At 37.7% G+C, this 19,944-nt stretch overlaps 1 protein-coding gene across 4 annotated transcripts in view; it reads right to left on the reverse strand.

Annotated features, from left to right (window-relative positions):
* Positions 1-95: 95 nt before the first annotated feature.
* LOC121421273 overlaps positions 96-19,944 on the reverse strand; it is a 45,841-nt gene continuing 25,992 nt past the window's right edge. Inside the window, exons 5-12 of one of the 4 annotated variants that reach the window (XM_041615938.1) lie at positions 17,965-18,183; positions 16,966-17,155; positions 13,735-13,997; positions 12,749-12,947; positions 9,061-9,323; positions 8,044-8,233; positions 5,480-5,742; positions 96-357 (exon numbers count right to left, since the gene is read on the reverse strand). In XM_041615938.1, coding sequence (XP_041471872.1) covers positions 344-357; positions 5,480-5,742; positions 8,044-8,233; positions 9,061-9,323; positions 12,749-12,947; positions 13,735-13,997; positions 16,966-17,155; positions 17,965-18,183 — 1,601 coding nt within the window. In that variant the 3' untranslated portion in view covers positions 96-343. Of the gene's footprint in view, positions 358-5,241; positions 5,743-8,043; positions 8,234-9,060; positions 9,324-12,748; positions 12,948-13,734; positions 13,998-16,965; positions 17,156-17,964; positions 18,184-19,944 lie in introns of those variants that run through there. The other 3 variants (XM_041615937.1, XM_041615936.1, XM_041615939.1) reach the window with 3 other exon arrangements.

Genomic DNA, 19,944 nt, shown 5'->3' on the forward strand with positions numbered 1-19,944 from the left:
GGGAATCAACAATCAGAATCAGAAATGAATACATTCATAATCATCTTTCCACGAACTTCCAGAAAAACTTTTGACAGTAGCGAACTAAAAATACTTCGATTGTGGTGGCATTTTGGGGTTTCAGTACAACCGGTCTGTGAACTCGAGCCAGAGTATCCTCTTAAAGTATAACCGAGGTCTCCAGTGGTCCTTGGGTTATCTCCCCTCTCGATCCTCACACAGATATACTTCATGTCTTCACACTCGGCCATCGGGTCAGAAAAGGAGAAGTCCAGATCGTTAAACTCGAATTTTTTGCTTTTCATGAAGTGCTGGTCTTTTTGTATCGGATCTAGAATATCCTCTACGAATCCAATCCTTTGTAATTAAAAATAAGACGTTTGAAAAATTAGATGAAGCAAGCATCACATATAACACAGGATATCTCTATTTTTCTCTCTCCCCGTCTCTCTCTCTCGTTTGCTCTTCCTGTTTTACTCAAACGCACACACATACTTTCCTCTGGGAACGGTTAATCATATAATATTTCACACAGAAAAAGTGTTTTTGGTTCTCCCTTGCCTTAGTTTTAAATTGCCAGTAGAAAAGTATTTTCTTCACATAATCAAACATAGTACGTTATCCATTTCACATCACGTGTAAGTAAGTAAAGAAGAAGTTTTAAATAATAAACATTCAGTGAAGTACAAGTTAAAATTTGTTGAAGTGAAACAGGGGTCTGTTTAAAAGTTAAACTTGGAGAATTCGGAAAATTCATGAGGGTATTTATTATCTCTCTTGAACAGCATCTCCATGAACGGCCGCGGGCAGAGGTGTTCAAATGATTGCACTATGTTTCTTGTTTATTGATTATGATCTTTTAAGTTACGGTCTGAAGCACTTGTAAGAACGATGCATTCCTACGAATATGACCCTTCGTATGAATACTGGATCCAGGGTAGAGATTCCTGCGAACGCCGTTAATTCGCAATAGCAACTAGAGACCTTGATAATCGATTCAGTCATACACTGGCCCAAAATATTCTTAACATTTTTGTAAGATTGTCTCGAGCTATTCTTTCGTTAGATAGAGCCATCTTACGATTTCTTTTGTCGCAAGATGGTCTTACGTTCAACTCAAAACACTCACAAGCAATTCGTAATAAAAACCAGATTTTACGAATTTTCAAAATATTTTATAGGTTTGAAATAAGACGATGTCGTGTCCCGTCAAATATCCAACTACTGTTGAAATTTTCATTCTTTCGTGATGACAGCGGTACAAAGCACACTACGAGTCCCGCAAGATCACCTTACATGTGGAGTACACATGGATGGAGGGGGGCTTTGAAACGCATGCACCCCCCAACAAAAAAAAAAGAAAGAAAATCACGACCAAAAAAAGAGAAAAGGAAAGAGAGATGAATGAAACACATTTGTTGTGTGCCTCTATACTAGGAATTTATTTGATATTCATCATGCATGTCAAAATCAACTTAATATTACAAAACATTTTATTTCTATTAAGCAACATTTCAGAGATACACCATAAAGCGTCTGTTGTCGTTACATCCATGTTTTTTCGATATTCACTTTTTAATAAACAAAAAGTATTCATATAGAAATCACTTTAACATAAGTAAATAAAATCACATTAAATAAAACATGAACTAAAGCATTACATTGCTAGCAATATTTGTCGTCAGCGATACCCTATTTAAAAATATCAAATGAAATATGATATTATTTGTTTAATGTTGTATGAAAGTCTATAACGAAATTGGATTTTGTAATAAAAATTGTCAAAATATTTGATCGCTTACAACTTGTTATAGATGATGCCCGATACTCCAAATCTGATCCGTATTTTTTTTTTGGGGGGGGGGGCATTACGCCATTGATTATAAGTATTAATTGGATGGAATTAATTCCCACATCCACCTTTTGTTTTACTTTTCGATTATTTCTTATATTGTATGTCTGTATAATTGAAATGATATTTTCACTTTGATACTATTTGCACAGATCACCTTTGTAACACCGGCAGAAATGCAAGACATAAGTACCAAAGATTATAAAAGATATAGCGAATCTGCATAAGAAACAAATGCATATAAAAAAGCTACATAAATGATATATGGACATATATTTAGTAACATAAAAAAATGAATAAGAGGAAGGTGAGTACACATGAACATTTAACATGTTGAAGGCAGAGCGGAGGTGATATCTTTTCGTAGTTCTTGTGCACCCCACGCAAGAAGGCACCAGGTAGAATTTTTTTCATGTAAAATCGCAAAGTTTATCATGCATAACACATTTAACTTTCATGTCCTCCATATCATAACCGTTTTAGGGCATACAATTTTATATAATGTATAGTGCGTGTAAAAAAAATTATACCTCGGAATAATCCCATGAAATAATATATTTGCGATATCATAAAGCTTGTTCCACAATTATGTACTGGTACAGGTCTCTTTCGGCGAATGGCGATATAACTTTCGAAAATCTTTCCCCGTGAGTGAGCAATATTTTTTAAATGATTTCAGCAAAAGTTGCAAAGGTATAACATTAGACGTTAGTCATAAAGAGTACATGGATTGTTGCTTAGAAAATTTCTTTATAGATACCGTTTTAATTTGTTTCCTTGCCCAAACACTCTTTCGACCTCAATGCAGGGGTTATGTTTGCCTCATGGAGCAGGGTGCTGGGAATGTTTTTTTCTTCTTTTTTTTGCTGGGGGCTGAACTAAATTCGATAAGCAAAAGAAAAAAAAAGTTCAATTCAAAGACCGTTTTGATCCCAAGAAATTAGACAAGCATAAAAGGGGGTAACACAAAATGTTAGTCATTTTACTTGACATCTTCCCACTGTGACACACCTACCAGAATTCCACGGTGTGCAGCATATGAAAAATGATACACACAGCGCCCCCCCCCCCCCGGGAAAATCTTGGGCGTGCTTCAGCACTCCCGCTTTCCAGGGCCATGCGATGGAGGCTCCAAAAATTGCGACTTTTTAATACAGTGGCACAATTCGGAAAAGGGGTCGTTTTAAGAAAATATATGTGGCTGTCCTATAATTATATCGGAGATACATTTTTGCCTCAAGCAGCACCGAAATAGCCCGGGCTTGACCCGGGACATTGGTGCCCACGCCATTCATAAAAAAATTTGTCCGACTTAGCCCAGGCGTGATCAGAAACAACGAGTAACTAAAAGCTGCAAATACCCACCTTTCGCAAAATATCGAGGACGGTAACACAAGGGACATGTAACACACGATTTTTACGATTAATTGTACACTATAGTAAACACCAAGAAGGTATGGGACAAAATTGTGTTGTATTTTTTTTTATTCCCATTACTTTTTCAAGGGTTGTTTTTTTACTACATGCACTCTATAATTTTTTTAATTATAAATCACTTATACACGACCTTTTTATTAATACGCACTGTATAAATTATTTCATTTATTCATCACTTATCATGCTTATACACGAACTTTCATGATTATTGCCATGGAATACATTAACTGGCCAACAAGGTTAATATATATATATATATATATATATATATATAGTAAGAAATGGATGAAGAGAACAATGGTAGGCGTAGCTCGAATCAAGGTTCCTTGATTTAAATCAAGGAACCTTGATTTAAGCTACGCCTACCATTGTTCTCTTCATCCATTTCTTACAATATTAAAATAAAAAAGAGTTGCCAAAAGCTGTTGTACATGTATAACTTTACACATATATATATATATATATATATGTGTGTGTGTATATATTTGACTGGTCCGAGTGGTGATGAGAAAATTAGTTTCTTATTTCAGCCATAATTTGTCCAAAAATGGTTTGCAACGCAGATGTCTCAAGTTCGTTCTTTTTTTTTTCATTGAAAACCAAGAACAATACATTCATTCATCATGAAAGGGTTAAAAAAAAAAACTGCGAGGATAAACTCATGAACAAGGAATTAAGAATATCAGATACATGGGACAGAGGTGGCCTATCTAAACGTAAGGCTTGTTTAAGCACAGTTCACCTTTGTCATAACAGCAAAAATATAAAAGATAAGAGTATCCAAGATATAAAAATATGTAAAAAGTCTGCATAAAAACGATAACAAAGAGCTACGTAAAAGAATAACATACATATATTTAGTAGTTTTTGGCAGTACTTATGCCCCCGACGCGAGAGGGTCTCGATCGAATTAAATTTTCATACAAAATCGAGAAGTTTATCATGTAAACCACATTTTCATTTCATGTCCTCCATGTCATAACTGTTATAGGGCATACAATTTCATGAGATTTACAGTGCGTATAATATAATAGGCTTTGAAACAATCCTATAAATATACTGAAGCTTTTTTTTACATTTATGTGTCTTTAAGCGAATAAAATGACTTTCGAAAAATGTTTCTGCTTGAATGAGCACTACCTACTTTTAAAATTTCGTGAAAAGTGATATTCATTTTTAGTAAAAAAGTATTCATAAAGATTTTGACATTGAATGTATACATAGCAAAAAATAAAAGTAAAGAAATCACATTCAACAAGGAGAAAGTGGTTAAATTCTTTGAGAAAGAAAGTCTCACAATTCACGAGACTTTGCAGGGACTTGAATTCAGCCACGAGAGGACTTGGATGAATCTTGCTCATTTGCTCATTAACAAAAGGGACTTGCAGACTGACTGATAATAAAGGCAGCACCGCCTGAGAAAATCTTACATGTATATTGGACGTGCTTCAGCACACCCAGCACCCCCGCTTCGCAGGGCCATGCAATGGAGGCTCCGAAAATCGGAAAAGGAGTGGTTTTTGAAAAATAAATGTGGCTGTTCTATATCATTAGAAATGCATTTTTGCCCCAAGCAGCACCGAAATAGCCCGGGCCTGACGTGGGATATTAGTGCCCACGCCATTCCTAAACTAATAATTATACGAGTTAGCCCAGACCTGATCCGAACCAGCGAGTCACTGAAAGCGGTAATATCCACGCTGTCTGACCCCTGAGCTGCAGATGGAATATAAGGTTTTTGCTTCACTGATTTGGCCCAATCTTTATTAAATCATGAAAAACATAAAGCAATAGGCCTTGCATATTTGGGTGTAATCTTGCACCCTAAATGGCAAAAGATGCAAAGATGCACCTTATTATCATATGCACCTAGAAATTCTCGTTTCCACCCCTAAAAGATACAAATTTGAACTTGTTTAAGATGCGTCATACTTAACATTCATTTATGTTTCCTATAGGATGCTTAATATAACTGGCTTACATGACATGGCAGTAGTAAAAGGTGAAGAGCTTTTTTGTTACTTTCAATTAGTACTAATGATTTTCTGAATTCAGTTACGGATATTGAATACTACGCTCCATTACATTGTTAATCAGCAGTCGGGACTGAGTCAACAAATACATTGGTAAACCTCTATTTACGAGTATGCTGAAATGCTTTTGACAGTAGCGAACGAAACAAATTAGTACCTTGACTACGTCGACATTCTGGAGCTCTTGTACAACCAGTCTGTGCATTGGGGCCAGGGTATCCTCCTAAAGTATAGCCAATGTACCCGGTAGTCCTTGGGTTATCTCCCCTCTCGATCCTCACACAGATATACTTCATGTCTACGCATTTGGCCATTGGGTCGGAAAAGGAGAAGTCCAGATTGGTAAACTCGATTCTTTCTCTTCTCTTCAAGGACTGGTCTTTTTGTTTCAGATCTAGAATGTCCTCTTCGAATCCAATCCTTTGTGATAAGCAATAACACGTTTGCAAATTTGGGTCCAGCAACGGTTACAATTTAAGCAAGATTTAACGCATTCTTTTATCTGAGCACTGTTATTCATTTTCAGGTTTAGACAGAAAAAATGATCGAGGTTCACTTTTCGTTCGGTGTAAAATTGTCAATAGGATTTTTTTATAGGAGCGCCTTGAGCACCTAACAAGGTGGAAATGTGCGCAATATAAATATCCTTTATTATTATTATATTATTACAAAATGGGACATACTACATAACAAAATTCAGTGTGTTACTATTCGTTTACATTATCTTTAAGTAAGCCATGCAGAATTGTTAAAGAATTAAAATAATATTTATTGAAGTACAAGTAGATATTTCCTGAAGAAAAGAAAATATGAAATAGGGGGTCTGCTTCAAAAGCAACACATGGAAAATTCGGACGCCTCAAGGGACTGTTTATTTTTCATCTTGAACACCTACTTCAAGGGCGTATAAGGCCAGATACACTTGAAATGAATCCAGGTGATTGGGTGATTAGCTACGTTGTTTATTTATTGATTATGCTAATATACAGTCACACAAACTCGTACGAAAGATGCGTTCGTACGAATCTGACGGTTCTCAGAAATTCTTGGGTTCGTAGTAGAGATTTGTTCAAGCGCCCTTTAGGTGGCAAGAGCAATTGAAGGCCATCTCGGGAAACGGAATGATTTCCGTTCTTTCACTGGCCCTAAAATTGTAACATTTTCGTAAAAATGCCTTCAACTATTCTTTCACCAGACTTAAGGCCATCTTACAATTTTTGTTGTCAAGTCATTCGTGATAGGATTTCTTTCGGACTTCATGATTACTTTGTTTCTGAAAAAAAAGACACTACCGTGCCCTAATGAAAATCCACTTACCGTTCAAAGTAATTTTAACATGGCAGCAGTTCAAAGAAGACTACGTGTTTCTTGCAGTCCCCTTCAGGGGCTTTTACAATGGTTGGAGGGATCCTTTACTCACATTATATGTTGCACACAATTGCAACGGTTGTTGGCATTCGCACCGCCAATAATGATAGGGGCATTAAAGACCCAAGAGTTGCTCGTAAGATGGCGCTGTTCGAATTTCCGTTCTTAAGGCGTTATTACGGACGTCGTAAGAGCATTACATGAACAGCCTTATTCGTTCTTACGACCAATGTAAAGAATTAATGTCCTCTAGGATTCTTTCTCGATCTTCCAAAAATATTGCTTGGTCCGTACGATATTCATACGACGTTGGTACGGCCGGCTTACAAAGAAAGGGTTTTGGATAACGTTTAAAAAATCTCGGACAAAACCATCGACCGAGTTGAAACTTACGAATGGTCTACAAACGGTCTGTGTACGCTGGCATCATAGGACATATTGAGAAGGTCTTACTAAATGGTCTAACAAAAGAAAAACGTTCGTACGGCGTTCGTAGCCGTTTTTAAATTTCAAAGGGTGGTATTTTGAGATCAATTTTATCTCAGATAAAATAAAATATTTCATCTCCGTTAAAATCAGTGAGATAAAATACCCTTAAAATCTCTCCGAATTGGTATTCTGAGAACAATTTTATCTTCTTTTTATCTCTGTAAGACACACCTATTTTTTAATCAATATACAATTAGAAACGCGCTTTTATAGCTCTCTGATATCACTCAACCAATGGAAATCGATTCCGCTAGGAGGTGTGGCAAAGAAGTGAGATTGCGTCAATTTATTGACTTCACATACGCTTGCACAATACGCTTACGCGTCTTTCAGAGATTTCTTTTTAACAAAAATGACAATACTTTAATCTTTTTTTCGAAGTCTATTTCGCATCTTTTCAAGCATCGTTTCATAGACAATATTAGTCAAGAAAGGTCTTATGAAATACTTCCTAATTGTACAGGAATGACTTTAAGGTGTTGTTCTCAATGAATATATCATTTTTCATCATTTTTATGTCAATATTTGGAGTTAATTCATGTAGAAATATTGACGAAATCAACGTCGCGGAGATAAAAAAGCCCCTACCCTCTTTTAAGTTTATTTCATTTTTTCTTCAAAGTAAATTGGGCGCAAGCACATCATCCGCGTTGCAATGTCCAGATACGCGATGGGTATGTCTACGCTGCCACCGCTCTGTTGCGTATCATCATAGATACGCAAGATAAAATTTGTACGCAAGATAAAATTTTAGATTTTATCTGAGAGATAAAATGTCATCTCAGAATACCAATTTCATTTTAAGAGATAAAATAAAATATTTTAAAGATAAAATGACCTCAGAATACCGCCCAAGGGCTTTACCTTGGTCCATTGCCGTCTGGGTTGGCTGAAGCCCAAGCAGAAAGCTTCCAAAGGTCTTCTCCTGAGACTCCGGTGGTGTCCGTGGCATCATGAAACTTGATGGAAACATTGACGCTTATTTGATTGTCCCCTTCCTCTCTGAAGGTATCTCCATTTGTGATTTTAGGCCGGACTTTCTTCACCACGACATCTGTTAAGGTTTAGAAATAAAAGCTAATTTAATCCTAGGATATTGGGTGACCAAATTTATACAGTGCGTCCCAGAAAAAACGAAACCGAGATTTAGTGATGATTTATCATGACTTAATCATAAATAAAATAGACAAATGACCTATCAATGTAAAGCTTAGAATCTCCTCTTTCATCCGGTATTACTTAGATTTATTTCTCATTCCCGCATGAGTGAGCAAAAACAATTTGAAAAGGGGATACCAAAAAGTCACTTAGCGGGCCGTATCTGTGTTTTAAAAAGAAAACCACATTTTTAAAAAGTTCAATATCTGCTCTTTAATTTGATACCTCAATTACAGAAAATGGTCAAGAAATAACAAAGTTCTGGTTATTTGAAATAAGGCTTAAATTTCAATAATTTCAGAACATGAAGAGGTTTTACAGGCTAGCGTTCAAACTCACTCGACACTCCGTTTTGTAAACGATTAGCAATGCATGAAGTCTTTTGTTACCGTGCGATAGCTTCTGTGGGAAACCGGTGAAAACAAGTTTATTTAATGAAATTAGGGAAATACAAGCATTATTTTGAGGGATCATAACTTTTTTAATTCTCGACCATTTTCTGTTATTGAGGTAAATGACATGGCAGTAGTAAAAGGTGAATAGCTTCTTTGTTACTTTCAATTGTTACGAATGATTTTCTGAATTCAGTTACGGATATTGAATACTACGCTCCATTACATTGTTAATCAGCAGTCGGGACTGAGTCAACAAATACATTGGTAAACCTCTATTTACGAGTATGCTGAAATACTTTTGACAGTAGCGAACGAAACAAATTAGTACCTTGACTACGTCGACATTCTGGAGCTCTTGTACAACCAGTCTGTGCACTGGGGCCAGGGTATCCTCCTAAAGTATAGCCAATGTACCCGGTAGTCCTTGGGTTATCTCCCCTCTCGATCCTCACACAGATATACTTCATGTCTACGCATTTGGCCATTGGGTCGGAAAAGGAGAAGTCCAGATTGGTAAACTCGATTCTTTCTCTTCTCTTCAAGGACTGGTCTTTTTGTTTCAGATCTAGAATGTCCTCTTCGAATCCAATCCTTTGTGATAAGCAATAACACGTTTGCAAATTTGGGTCCAGCAACGGTTACAATTTAAGCAAGATTTAACGCATTCTTTTATCTGAGCACTGTTATTCATATACAGGTTTAGACAGAAAAAATGATCGAGGTTCACTTTTCGTTCGGTGTAAAATTGTCAATAGGATTTTTTTTTATAGGAGCGCCTTGAGCACCTAACAAGGTGGAAATGTGCGCAATATAAATATCCTTTATTATTATTATATTATTACAAAATGGGACATACTACATAACAATATACAGTGTGTTACTATTCGTTTACATTATCTTTAAGTAAGCCATGCAGAATTGTTAAAGAATTAAAATAATATTCATTGAAGTACAAGTAGATATTTCCTGAAGAAAAAAAATATGAAATAGGGGGTCTGCTTCAAAAGCAACACATGGAAAATTCGGACGCCTCAAGGGACTGTTTATTTTTCATCTTGAACACCTACTTCAAGGGCGTATAAGGCCAGATACACGTGAAATGAATCCAGGTGATTGGGTGATTAGCTACGTTGTTTATTTATTGATTATGCTAATATACAGTCACACAAACTCGTACGAAAGATGCGTTCGTACGAATCTGACGGTTCTCAGAAATTCTTTGGTTCGTAGTAGAGATTTGTTCAAGCGCCCTTTAGGTGGCAAGAGCAATTGAAGGCCATCTCGGGAAACGGAATGATTTCCGTTCTTTCACTGGCCCTAAAATTGTAACATTTTCGTAAAAATGCCTTCAACTATTCTTTCACCAGACTTAAGGCCATCTTACGATTTTTGTTGTCAAGTCATTCGTGATAGGATTTCTTTCGGACTTCATGTATACTTTGTTTCTGAAAAAAAGACACTACCGTGCCCTAATGAAAATCCACTTACCGTTCAAAGTAATTTTAACATGGCAGCAGTTCCAAGAAGACTACGTGTTTCTTGCAGTCCCCTTCAGGGGCTTTTACAATGGTTGGAGGGATCCTTTACTCACATTATATGTTGCACACAATTGCAACGGTTGTTGGCATTCGCACCGCCAATAATGATAGGGGCATTAAAGACCCAAGAGTTGCTCGTAAGATGGCGCTGTTCGAATTTCCGTTCTTAAGGCGTTATTACGGACGTCGTAAGAGCATTATATGAACAGCCTTATCCGTTCTTACGAACAATGTAAAGAATTAATGTCCTCTAGGATTCTTTCTCGATCTTCCAAAAATATTGCTTGGTCCGTACGATATTCATACGACGTTGGTACGGCCGGCTTACAAAGAAAGGGTTTTGGATAACGTTTAAAAAATCTTGGACAAAACCATCGACCGAGTTGAAACTTTCGAATGGTCTACAAACGGTCTGTGTACGCTGGCATCATAGGACATATTGAGAAGGTCTTACTAAATGGTCTAACAAAAGAAAAACGTTCGTACGGCGTTCGTACGGCGTTCGTAGGCGTTTTTAAATTTCAAGGGTGGTATTCTGAGATCTATTTTATCTCAGATAAAATATTTCATCTCCGTTGAAATCAGTGAGATAAAATACCCTTAAAATCTCTCCGAATTGGTATTCTGAGAACAATTTTATCTTCTTTTTATCTCTGTAAGACACACCTATTTTTTAATCAATATACAATTAGAAACGCGCTTTTATAGCTCTCTGATATCACTCAACCAATGGAAATCCATTCCGCTATAGGTGTGGCAAAGAAGTGAGATTGCGTCAATTTACTGACTTCACATACGCTTGCACAATACGCTTACGCGTCTTTCAGAGATTTCTTTTTAAACAAAAATGACAATACTCTCCTCTTTTTTTCGAAGTCTATTTCGCATCTTTTCAAGCATCGTTTCATAGACAATATTAGTCAAGAAAGGTCTTATGAAATACTTCCTAATTGTACAGGAATGACTTTAAGGTGTTGTTCTCAATGAATATATCATTTTTCATCATTTTCATGTCAATATTTGGAGTTAATTCATGTAGAAATATTGACGAAATCAACGTCGCGGAGATAAAATAGCCCCTACCCTCTTTTAAGTTTATTTCATTTTTTCTTCAAAGTAAATTGGGCGCAAGCACATCATCCGCGTTGCAATGTCCAGATACGCGATGGGTATGTCTACGCCGCCACCGCTCTGTTGCGTATCATCATAGATACGCAAGATAAAATTTGTACGGAAGATAAAATTTTAGATTTTATCTGAGAGATAAAATGTCATCTCAGAATACCAATTTCATTTTAAGAGATAAAATGAAATATTTGAAAGACAAGTGGAATGCCTCTGGCCGTCTCACCTGCATCACGCGGTTCAATATAGCAGCAGTGCTGACTTTGAATACTACTCTAACTCGCACAAGATGTTCAGTGATCCATGGTTACTCTTATGTCCACTTTTTATGAACTAGACCAATAAACTTACAGAGATATGATGGTTATTCAACAAAAAAACCCAACATGGCCAAAGTTCATTGACCTTACATGACCTTTGACCTTGATCATGTGACCTGAAACTTGCACAGGATGTTCAGTGATACTTGATTACTCTTATGTACAAGTTTCATGAATCAGATCCATAAACTTTCAAAGTTATGATGGTAATTCAACAGATACACCCAATTCGGCCAAAGTTCATTGACCTTTGACCTTGGTCATGTGACCTGAAACGCGCACAGGATGTTCAGTGATACTTGATTACTCTAATGTCCAAGTTTAATGAACAAGACCAATAAACTTTCAAAGTTATGATGGTAATTCAACAGATACCCCCGATTCGGCCAAAGTTCATTGACCCTAAATGACCTTTGACCTTAATCATGAGACCTGAAACTTGCACAACATTTTCAGTGATGCTTGATTACTATTATGTCCAAGTGTCATGAATCAGATCCACAAACTTTTAAAGTTATGATGGGAATTCAACAGATATCCCCAATTCGGCCAAAGTTCATTGACCCTAAATGACCTTTGACCTTGGTCATGTGACGTGAAACTCATTCAGGATGTTCAGTGATACTTGATTAACCTTATGTCCAAGTTTCATGAACTAGGTCCATATATTTTCTAAGTTATGATGACATTTCAAAAACTTAACCTCAGGTTAAGATTTCGATGTTGAATCCTCCAACATGGTCTAAGTTCATTGACCCTAAATGACCTTTGACCTTGGTCATGTGACATGAAACTCTAATAGGATGTTCAGTAATACTTGATTAACCTTATGGCCAAGTTTTATTAACTAGGTCTATATACTTTCTAAGTTATGACATCATTTCAAAAACTTAACCTCAGGTTAAGATTTGATGTTGACGCCGCCGCCGCCGCCGCCGCCGCCGCCGCCGTCGGAAAAGCGGCGCCTATAGTCTCACTTTGCTTCGCAGGTGAGACAATAAAATGACCTCAGAATACCGCCCAAGGGCTTTACCTTGGTCCATTGCCGTCTGGGTTGGCTGAAGCCCAAGCAGAAAGCTTCCAAAGGTCTTCTCCTGAGACTCCGGTGGTGTCCGTGGCATCATGAAACTTGATGGAAACATTAATGCTTATTTGATTGTCCCCTTCCTCTGTGGAGGTATCTCCATTTGTGATTTCAGGCCGGACTTTCTTCACCACGACATCTGTTAAGGCTTAGAAATAAAAGCTAATTTAATCCTAGGATATTGGGTGACCAAATTTATACAGTGCGTCCGAGAAAAAAACGAAACCGAGATTTATGACCTATCAATGTAAAGCTTAGAATCTCCTCTTTCATCCGGTATTACTTAGATTATTTCTCATTCCCGCATGAGTGAGCAAAAACAGTTTGAAAAGGGGATACCAAAAAGTCACTTGGCGGGCCGTATCTGTGTTTTAAAAAGAAAACCACATTTTTTAAAAGTTCAATATCTGCTCTTTAATTTGATACCTCAATTACAGAAAATGGTCAAGAAATAACAAAGTTCTGGTTATTTGAAATAAGGCTTGAATTTCAATAATTTCAGAAAATGAAGAGGTTTTACAGGCTAGCGTTCAAACTTACTCGACACTCCGTTTTGTTAACGATTAGCCATGCATGAAGTTTTTTGTCATGTTTGTTACCGTGCGATAGCTTCTGTGGGAAACCGGTGAAAAAAAAGTTTATTTAATGAAATTAGGGAAATACAAGCATTATTTTGAGGGTTTCATAACTTTTTTAATTCTCGACCATTTTCTGTTATTGAGGTACATGACATGGCAGTAGTAAAAGGTGAATAGCTTCTTTGTTACTTTCAATTGGTACGAATGATTTTCTTAATTCAGTTACGGATATTGAATACTACGCTCCATTACATTGTTAATCAGCAGTCGGGACTGAGTCAACAAATACATTGGTAAACCTCTATTTACGAGTATGCAGAAATACTTTTGACAGTAGCGAACGAAACAAATTAGTACCTTGACTACGTCGACATTCTGGAGCTCTTGTACAACCAGTCTGTGCACTGGGGCCAGGGTATCCTCCTAAAGTATAGCCAATGTACTCGGTAGTCCTTGGGTTATCTCCCCTCTCGATCCTCACACAGATATACTTCATGTCTACGCATTCGGCCATTGGGTCGGAAAAGGAGAAGTCCAGATTGGTAAACTCGATTTTTTCTCTTCTCGTCAAGGACTGGTCTTTTTGTTTCAGATCTAGAATGTCCTCTTCGAATCCAATCCTTTGTGATAAGCAATAACACGTTTGCAAATTTGGGTCCAGCAACGGTTACAATTTAAGCAAGATTTAACGCATTCTTTTATCTGAGCACTGTTATTCATATACAGGTTTAGACAGAAAAAAATCATCGAGGTTCACTTTTCGTTCGGTGTAAATTGTCAATAGGATTTTTTTTATAGGAGCGCCTTGAGCACCTAACAAGGTGGAAATGTGCGCAATATAAATATCCTTTATTATTATTATATTATTACAAAATGGGACATACTACATAACAATATACAGTGTGTTACTATTCGTTTACATTATCTTTAAGTAAGCCATGCAGAATTGTTAAAGAATTAAAATAATATTCATTGAAGTACAAGTAGATATTTCCTGAAGAAAAGAAAATATGAAATAGGGGGTCTGCTTCAAAAGCAACACATGGAAAATTCGGACGCCTCAAGGGACTGTTTATTTTTCATCTTGAACACCTACTTCAAGGGCGTATAAGGCCAGATACACTTGAAATGAATCCAGGTGATTGGGTGATTAGCTACGTTGTTTATTTATTGATTATGCTAATATACAGTCACACAAACCCGTACGAAAGATGCGTTCGTACGAATCTGACGGTTCTTAGAAATTCTTGGGTTCGTAGTAGAGATTTGTTCAAGCGCCCTCTAGGTGGCAAGAGCAATTGAAGGCCATCTCGGGAAACGGAATGATTTCCGTTCTTTCACTGGCCCTAAAAATGTAACATTTTCGTAAAAATGCTTTCAACTATTCTTTCACCAGACTTAAGGCCATCTTACGATTTTTGTTGTCAAGTCATTCGTGATAGGATTTCTTTCGGACTTCATGTATACTTTGTTTCTGAAAAAAAGACACTACCGTGCCCTAATGAAAATCCACTTACCGTTCAAAGTAATTTTAACATGGCAGCAGTTCCAAGAAGACTACGTGTTTCTTGCAGTCCCCTTAAGGGGCTTTTACAATGGTTGGAGGGATCCTTTACTCACATTATATGTTGCACACAATTGCAACGGTTGTTGACGAAATCAATGTCGCGGAGATAAAATAGCCCCTACCCTCTTTTAAGTTTATTTCATTTTTTCTTCAAAGTAAATTGGGCGCAAGCACATCATCCGCGTTGCAATGTCCACATACGCGATGGGTATGTCTACGCTGCCACCGCTCTGTTGCGTATCATCATAGATACGGAAGATAAAATTTGTACGCAAGATAAAATTTTAGATTTTATCTGAGAGATAAAATGTCATCCAACGAACGTAGAGGGCAGCAACACTCGGCAGTGTTGCTTTTAGGAAGGTCCACTCCGCTCAGATTTTGTGACCACTTAAGCCCCGCCCCTCACTCAGCGCACTTTTTTGGTAGATTGTAGAGTTGATTTTTTTTCGTTTGTTCGATTTCATTATTTTTTAATGATACTGAAAACTCCACGAAATATTGCTTAATATTATTAATATGTAATCGTTTATTTTTTGAAAAACGTAAGAAAAAACGTAATCAAAGTTCTTTTAGTTTGCACGTCAATAGAAATACATAGTACGATGAGCTTGTATAACCCCTTTTCTGCTTAATTTCGCTGCCCCTACCAAGCTACGCCAGAGCCAATACCTTGATCTTCTGGCATGGCCGCGCCGAAACTTCCCGGAACACATCGGTGCGCGTACTGCGCGAAAGCAGTGCTGGTCGCACTAGCAGGATTGGCAGGATATCTCGACGCTACTCGACTTAGCCAGACATGGACCTGAACGATATGGACTTGATCTGTCATTGATTTGGCATTAACTGCCAATTGCAACGATAGATGTTCAAGGTTAGAATCCTAATTTTCCCTCACAGTGTGGATCGGAGCATGAAAATATAAAATAATTATGTGATATCCACAAATCCGACCAAACTTTTTTGCAACTCATCCCGAATACGGACACCAGCCAAGCTCAAGCCCAGGTAAGTCCTAGTCTAAAGTTAGACCAAATTAACAGACCAAAATAACATGTCCCAGTTTCGAGCCGTAGTATTTTTTGACGCGCCTTGACTTGTGAACTATCAAAAGGCGGAGGTTTATGTCACAGCTGCTTTTTTCATTCTATAATTTCATCAAAATTTATAGCATGCACAAAATTTTCCAGCCAATCGTATCGTACCTCCGCACCGACCGGCAGGCCGGGGCGCGCCGGCGCGTTCAGCCATGACGCTTACACTCAAGCTATGGCACTGCCGCTGGATTGTGTAGGCGCATTAATGTGGTGCAGCGAAATTGAAATGAAAAATGTTCAACCTCACGTATATTTGTTTTCATATTGATATGCGAAAGTCATAAATTTGTTTTCACCACCACGTAATATTTAAGGAAAAATAAAGGAATAAATTTGGAATATTTTGAAGCGTGATACATGCTGTAAAATTCTTTCAAGTAAAAATGTTGAAAATGAGGAAATGAAAAAAAAATCAACTCTAGAATTTACTAAAAATGTGCGCTGAGTGAGGGGCGGAGCTTAACAGCAGTCACAAAATGAGCTTGACTAAATCGGGTGAAATTAGCAGATTGGTTTATTTGATGGCCGTTTTACTGAAGAATTAAAGCAACACAAGAAAGAAATGTGGTAATATTTTTTAATTCAAAATGTAGTAAATTTTTTATCAATCATTTTCATATTTTTGTATTTCTATTACTGGAGTTTAGCCTTGTCACAATCTGTTAGTTTACCTCTATTTTGCTATTAATATTTGAATGTAGTGCGTCGTTTCATGGTTTCGTTGGCATGCCTGATGCCTACCAAATTGTGCGCGGACTTCAATCGCATGCGCGTATCGAGTGGACCTTCCTAAAAGCAACACGCTTGTGTGTTGCTGCCCTCTACGTTCGTTGATGTCATCTCAGAATACCAATTTCATTTTAAGAAATAAAATAAAACATTTTAAAGATAAAATGACCTCAGAATACCGCCCAAGGGCTTTACCTTGGTCCATTGCCGTCTGGGTTGGCTGAAGCCCAAGCAGAAAGCTTCCAAAGGTCTTCTCCTAAGACTCCGGTGGTGTACGCGGCATCATCAAACTTGATGGAAACATTAACGCTTATTTGATTGTCCCCTTCCTCTGTGAAGGTATCTCCATTTGTGATTTCAGGCCGGACTTTCTTCACCACGACATCTGTTAAGGTTTAGAAATAAAAGCTAATTTATTCCTAGGATCATTTGTTATTTGATGTTCCATTTTTAAGCTTGTGAAATATATACATACTATTAGCTTGTACTCATCTTGATTACAGAATTGATGAAGAAAGTGGCCTCAGGGGCTATGTGGGCTTTTAAAGTGCCTTCCTAAAAATCCTCCATCAAAATATGTCCTGCTTTATCGATTACCATTATTTTTATGAATAAAATGCGGTTACTATATTGGTTGAGATATTGCTGCAGTTTTAGCGGTATATCGCTCGAATGATTTACAGTCGCAAGTTGCATAGTCCTCTCGCGGCATTGTGTCTTTATTAGCACCATCTTTATGCCCTGTGAGTTTCCTGGTCCGCAGAGGTTGGCACCCTATCTTGACAGGACTCGGTTACGTCTTAATCATGCACAAGGTGCACTCTTGATGATTCCTTGACCGGTAGCTTCGGAAAGAAGTGAGTGTTAATTCCCTATGAAAATGGGAGGCACACACGCTCTGGGTGCGGACGCCTCATTCAAAAGAATATATAAGGATCTATTGATGTAAAATATTCGAAAAATATCATGGAATTTATGACCGTGATTGTGATAGCTAATGATATTGTATAATAGGTATTTAAGTTATGTTTGTTTTTCTAACAACAATCAAGTGGTTACGCCGAAACCCTCTTTTATTACCCATTTATGATACAGGCTTAATTGTGGATGGTGGGTAACTGATATTAGTGATTTAGAGATAACATTGAATGTTATATGTGTTCTAATTATGCTTGGTATTAACGCAACACGTACTGTATGGGCAGAGGACGCAACAATATCCTTCAGGTTTTCCTGGTGAAGTGCAGAATGCTGGTTGACAACTTTCAGTCACACAGGTAACCGTACCGTTATCGCAGGAACAGGTAGTGCATTCGTCTACGTCCCACGTCTGGGAGTCCACGTACGGAACTCCTCGATATTCACACGGCAAAAGACCCTCACTGGAGCTGACTGAGAATGAGGACTCCTGAGCTACACACAGAAAATGAGAAAGGATTTTGGTTTGATTTTGATCTAATCACCAAATTGAAAAAGCATTAGGAGACAGACCTAATTAACGAAATCATTGATATACATCCTAAAACAAAAAGTAAATTCTTAGATCTGAGAGATGGCTCACTTTTTACTTCAAAGCGAAATATGTTTAAGCGGGAACCTTTATTAACAAGACGGCCATGCTCAATTCAGTTTCTTGAATTTTGCATTGCTCTACTATGCTAACGCATAGGCGGACCTGGCCAGGAGCCCCCCCCCCCCCCCCCTTACTCGCGGAGTCCTAAAAAACAAGGGCGAAACTCAAAGATAGAATAAAGAAGGGAAAAAGAGAGGAGAAAAGAAGGTGAAAAATAAGAGGAGGAAGACGAGTGAATAAAATGAGGGGAAGACTTGGAAGAAAAAAATCATGTCGCTTTGTGATCTACATATCTTGCTCAATATCGAGGTTAAAATATCAAATTTTGAAGTCGATATACAAAACATATTTCAGCACGGATATCAAATTTTCATCATTGTTTTTTATTTACAAATCTATTTTTAATGCTCTGTTAAAATTCCTGTTTGTGAACAAATTTTCGGCATTACTCATATGGGTTTGAGATCGCATGCTCGATCTTTAATGAAAATTCGAACCTGTCATCTACTGCTTGCCTGGCTGTAGTCCAGATTGGACCTTGTTGGTTGGAAGTGCCCTCTCCCAAAGCTAGCATGGAGGGCACATGTCTCCGAATCACTCATCTTTGCTCCCCACCAAGGTCCAGTACAAAACTTTGCAGTAACAATTTGTTACTGCAAAGTTTTGTACTGGAGCTTGGTGGGGAGCAAAGATGAGTGGATTGGCGCTGATTAGAGATTGGCAGACATGTGCCCTCTATGTTAGCTTTTGGGAAAGGGCATTTTCAAACAACATGGTCCAATCTGGACTAGCCTGGCTGCGACTCAAGAACCAGGCTATTCTGGTTCACGGCTAAGTCACGATGAACTGGAATTTAAATACCCTCGATCCTCTTCCTTCTGAATAATCAATATTCAAATGCCGCCCGCCGTTGACAATAGATAGTATACAAATAGCGAATAGGCATGAGTGCGATGGTGCGAGATTTCGCATGAGGTGAAAGAAAGATGCTCTATTCAACGAGGTGGTAGCCGAGTTGAATAGAGCGTTTCTTTCTTTCACCGAATGCAAAATCTTGCACTATTGCACGAATAAGAATATTCGCTATTCGTGTTGTACAACGCCTCGGAATCTAGCGAAAATATGAAAAAAAAAAGTTTTTCCCTCCAGTAATCTATGAAAAGGGAGCAAAAATATTGAAAGCAAAATCCCACAAGCGCACATGATCGATCTTGGACAGCGTTGCACATTTAGCCAGCGGGCTGTACGCGTATTGTCACCTTATTCAATGAAATCGCATTGTGACGTCACCTCTAAAGCCGTGCAATGGTACATTTTGGACGGTACATTTTAGATGGTACGTCTTGTGTGCAACGGTACTAATGTGTGAAATTCAGCCTCCCATTTGATCGCGTACAACAAGCTAAGTAGGCGTTGTACAATATAAAGAGGCTTCAATAGGAGGTAATAATACTTTGTAAAAAAAAAAAATGCTCACAGATGTGGCTGCAAATTCGCCCCTCCCCCTATTGGCGAAGGGTAGATTCGCCCCTGCTAATGATAAGTGATTTGTCAAAACTCAATCACTGGATTAATATCAGTGCCCTGGTGATGATAGGAAT

The sequence above is a fragment of the Lytechinus variegatus genome, chromosome 9 (genome assembly GCF_018143015.1).
Source record: "Lytechinus variegatus isolate NC3 chromosome 9, Lvar_3.0, whole genome shotgun sequence".
NCBI lineage: Eukaryota > Metazoa > Echinodermata > Echinoidea > Temnopleuroida > Toxopneustidae > Lytechinus > Lytechinus variegatus.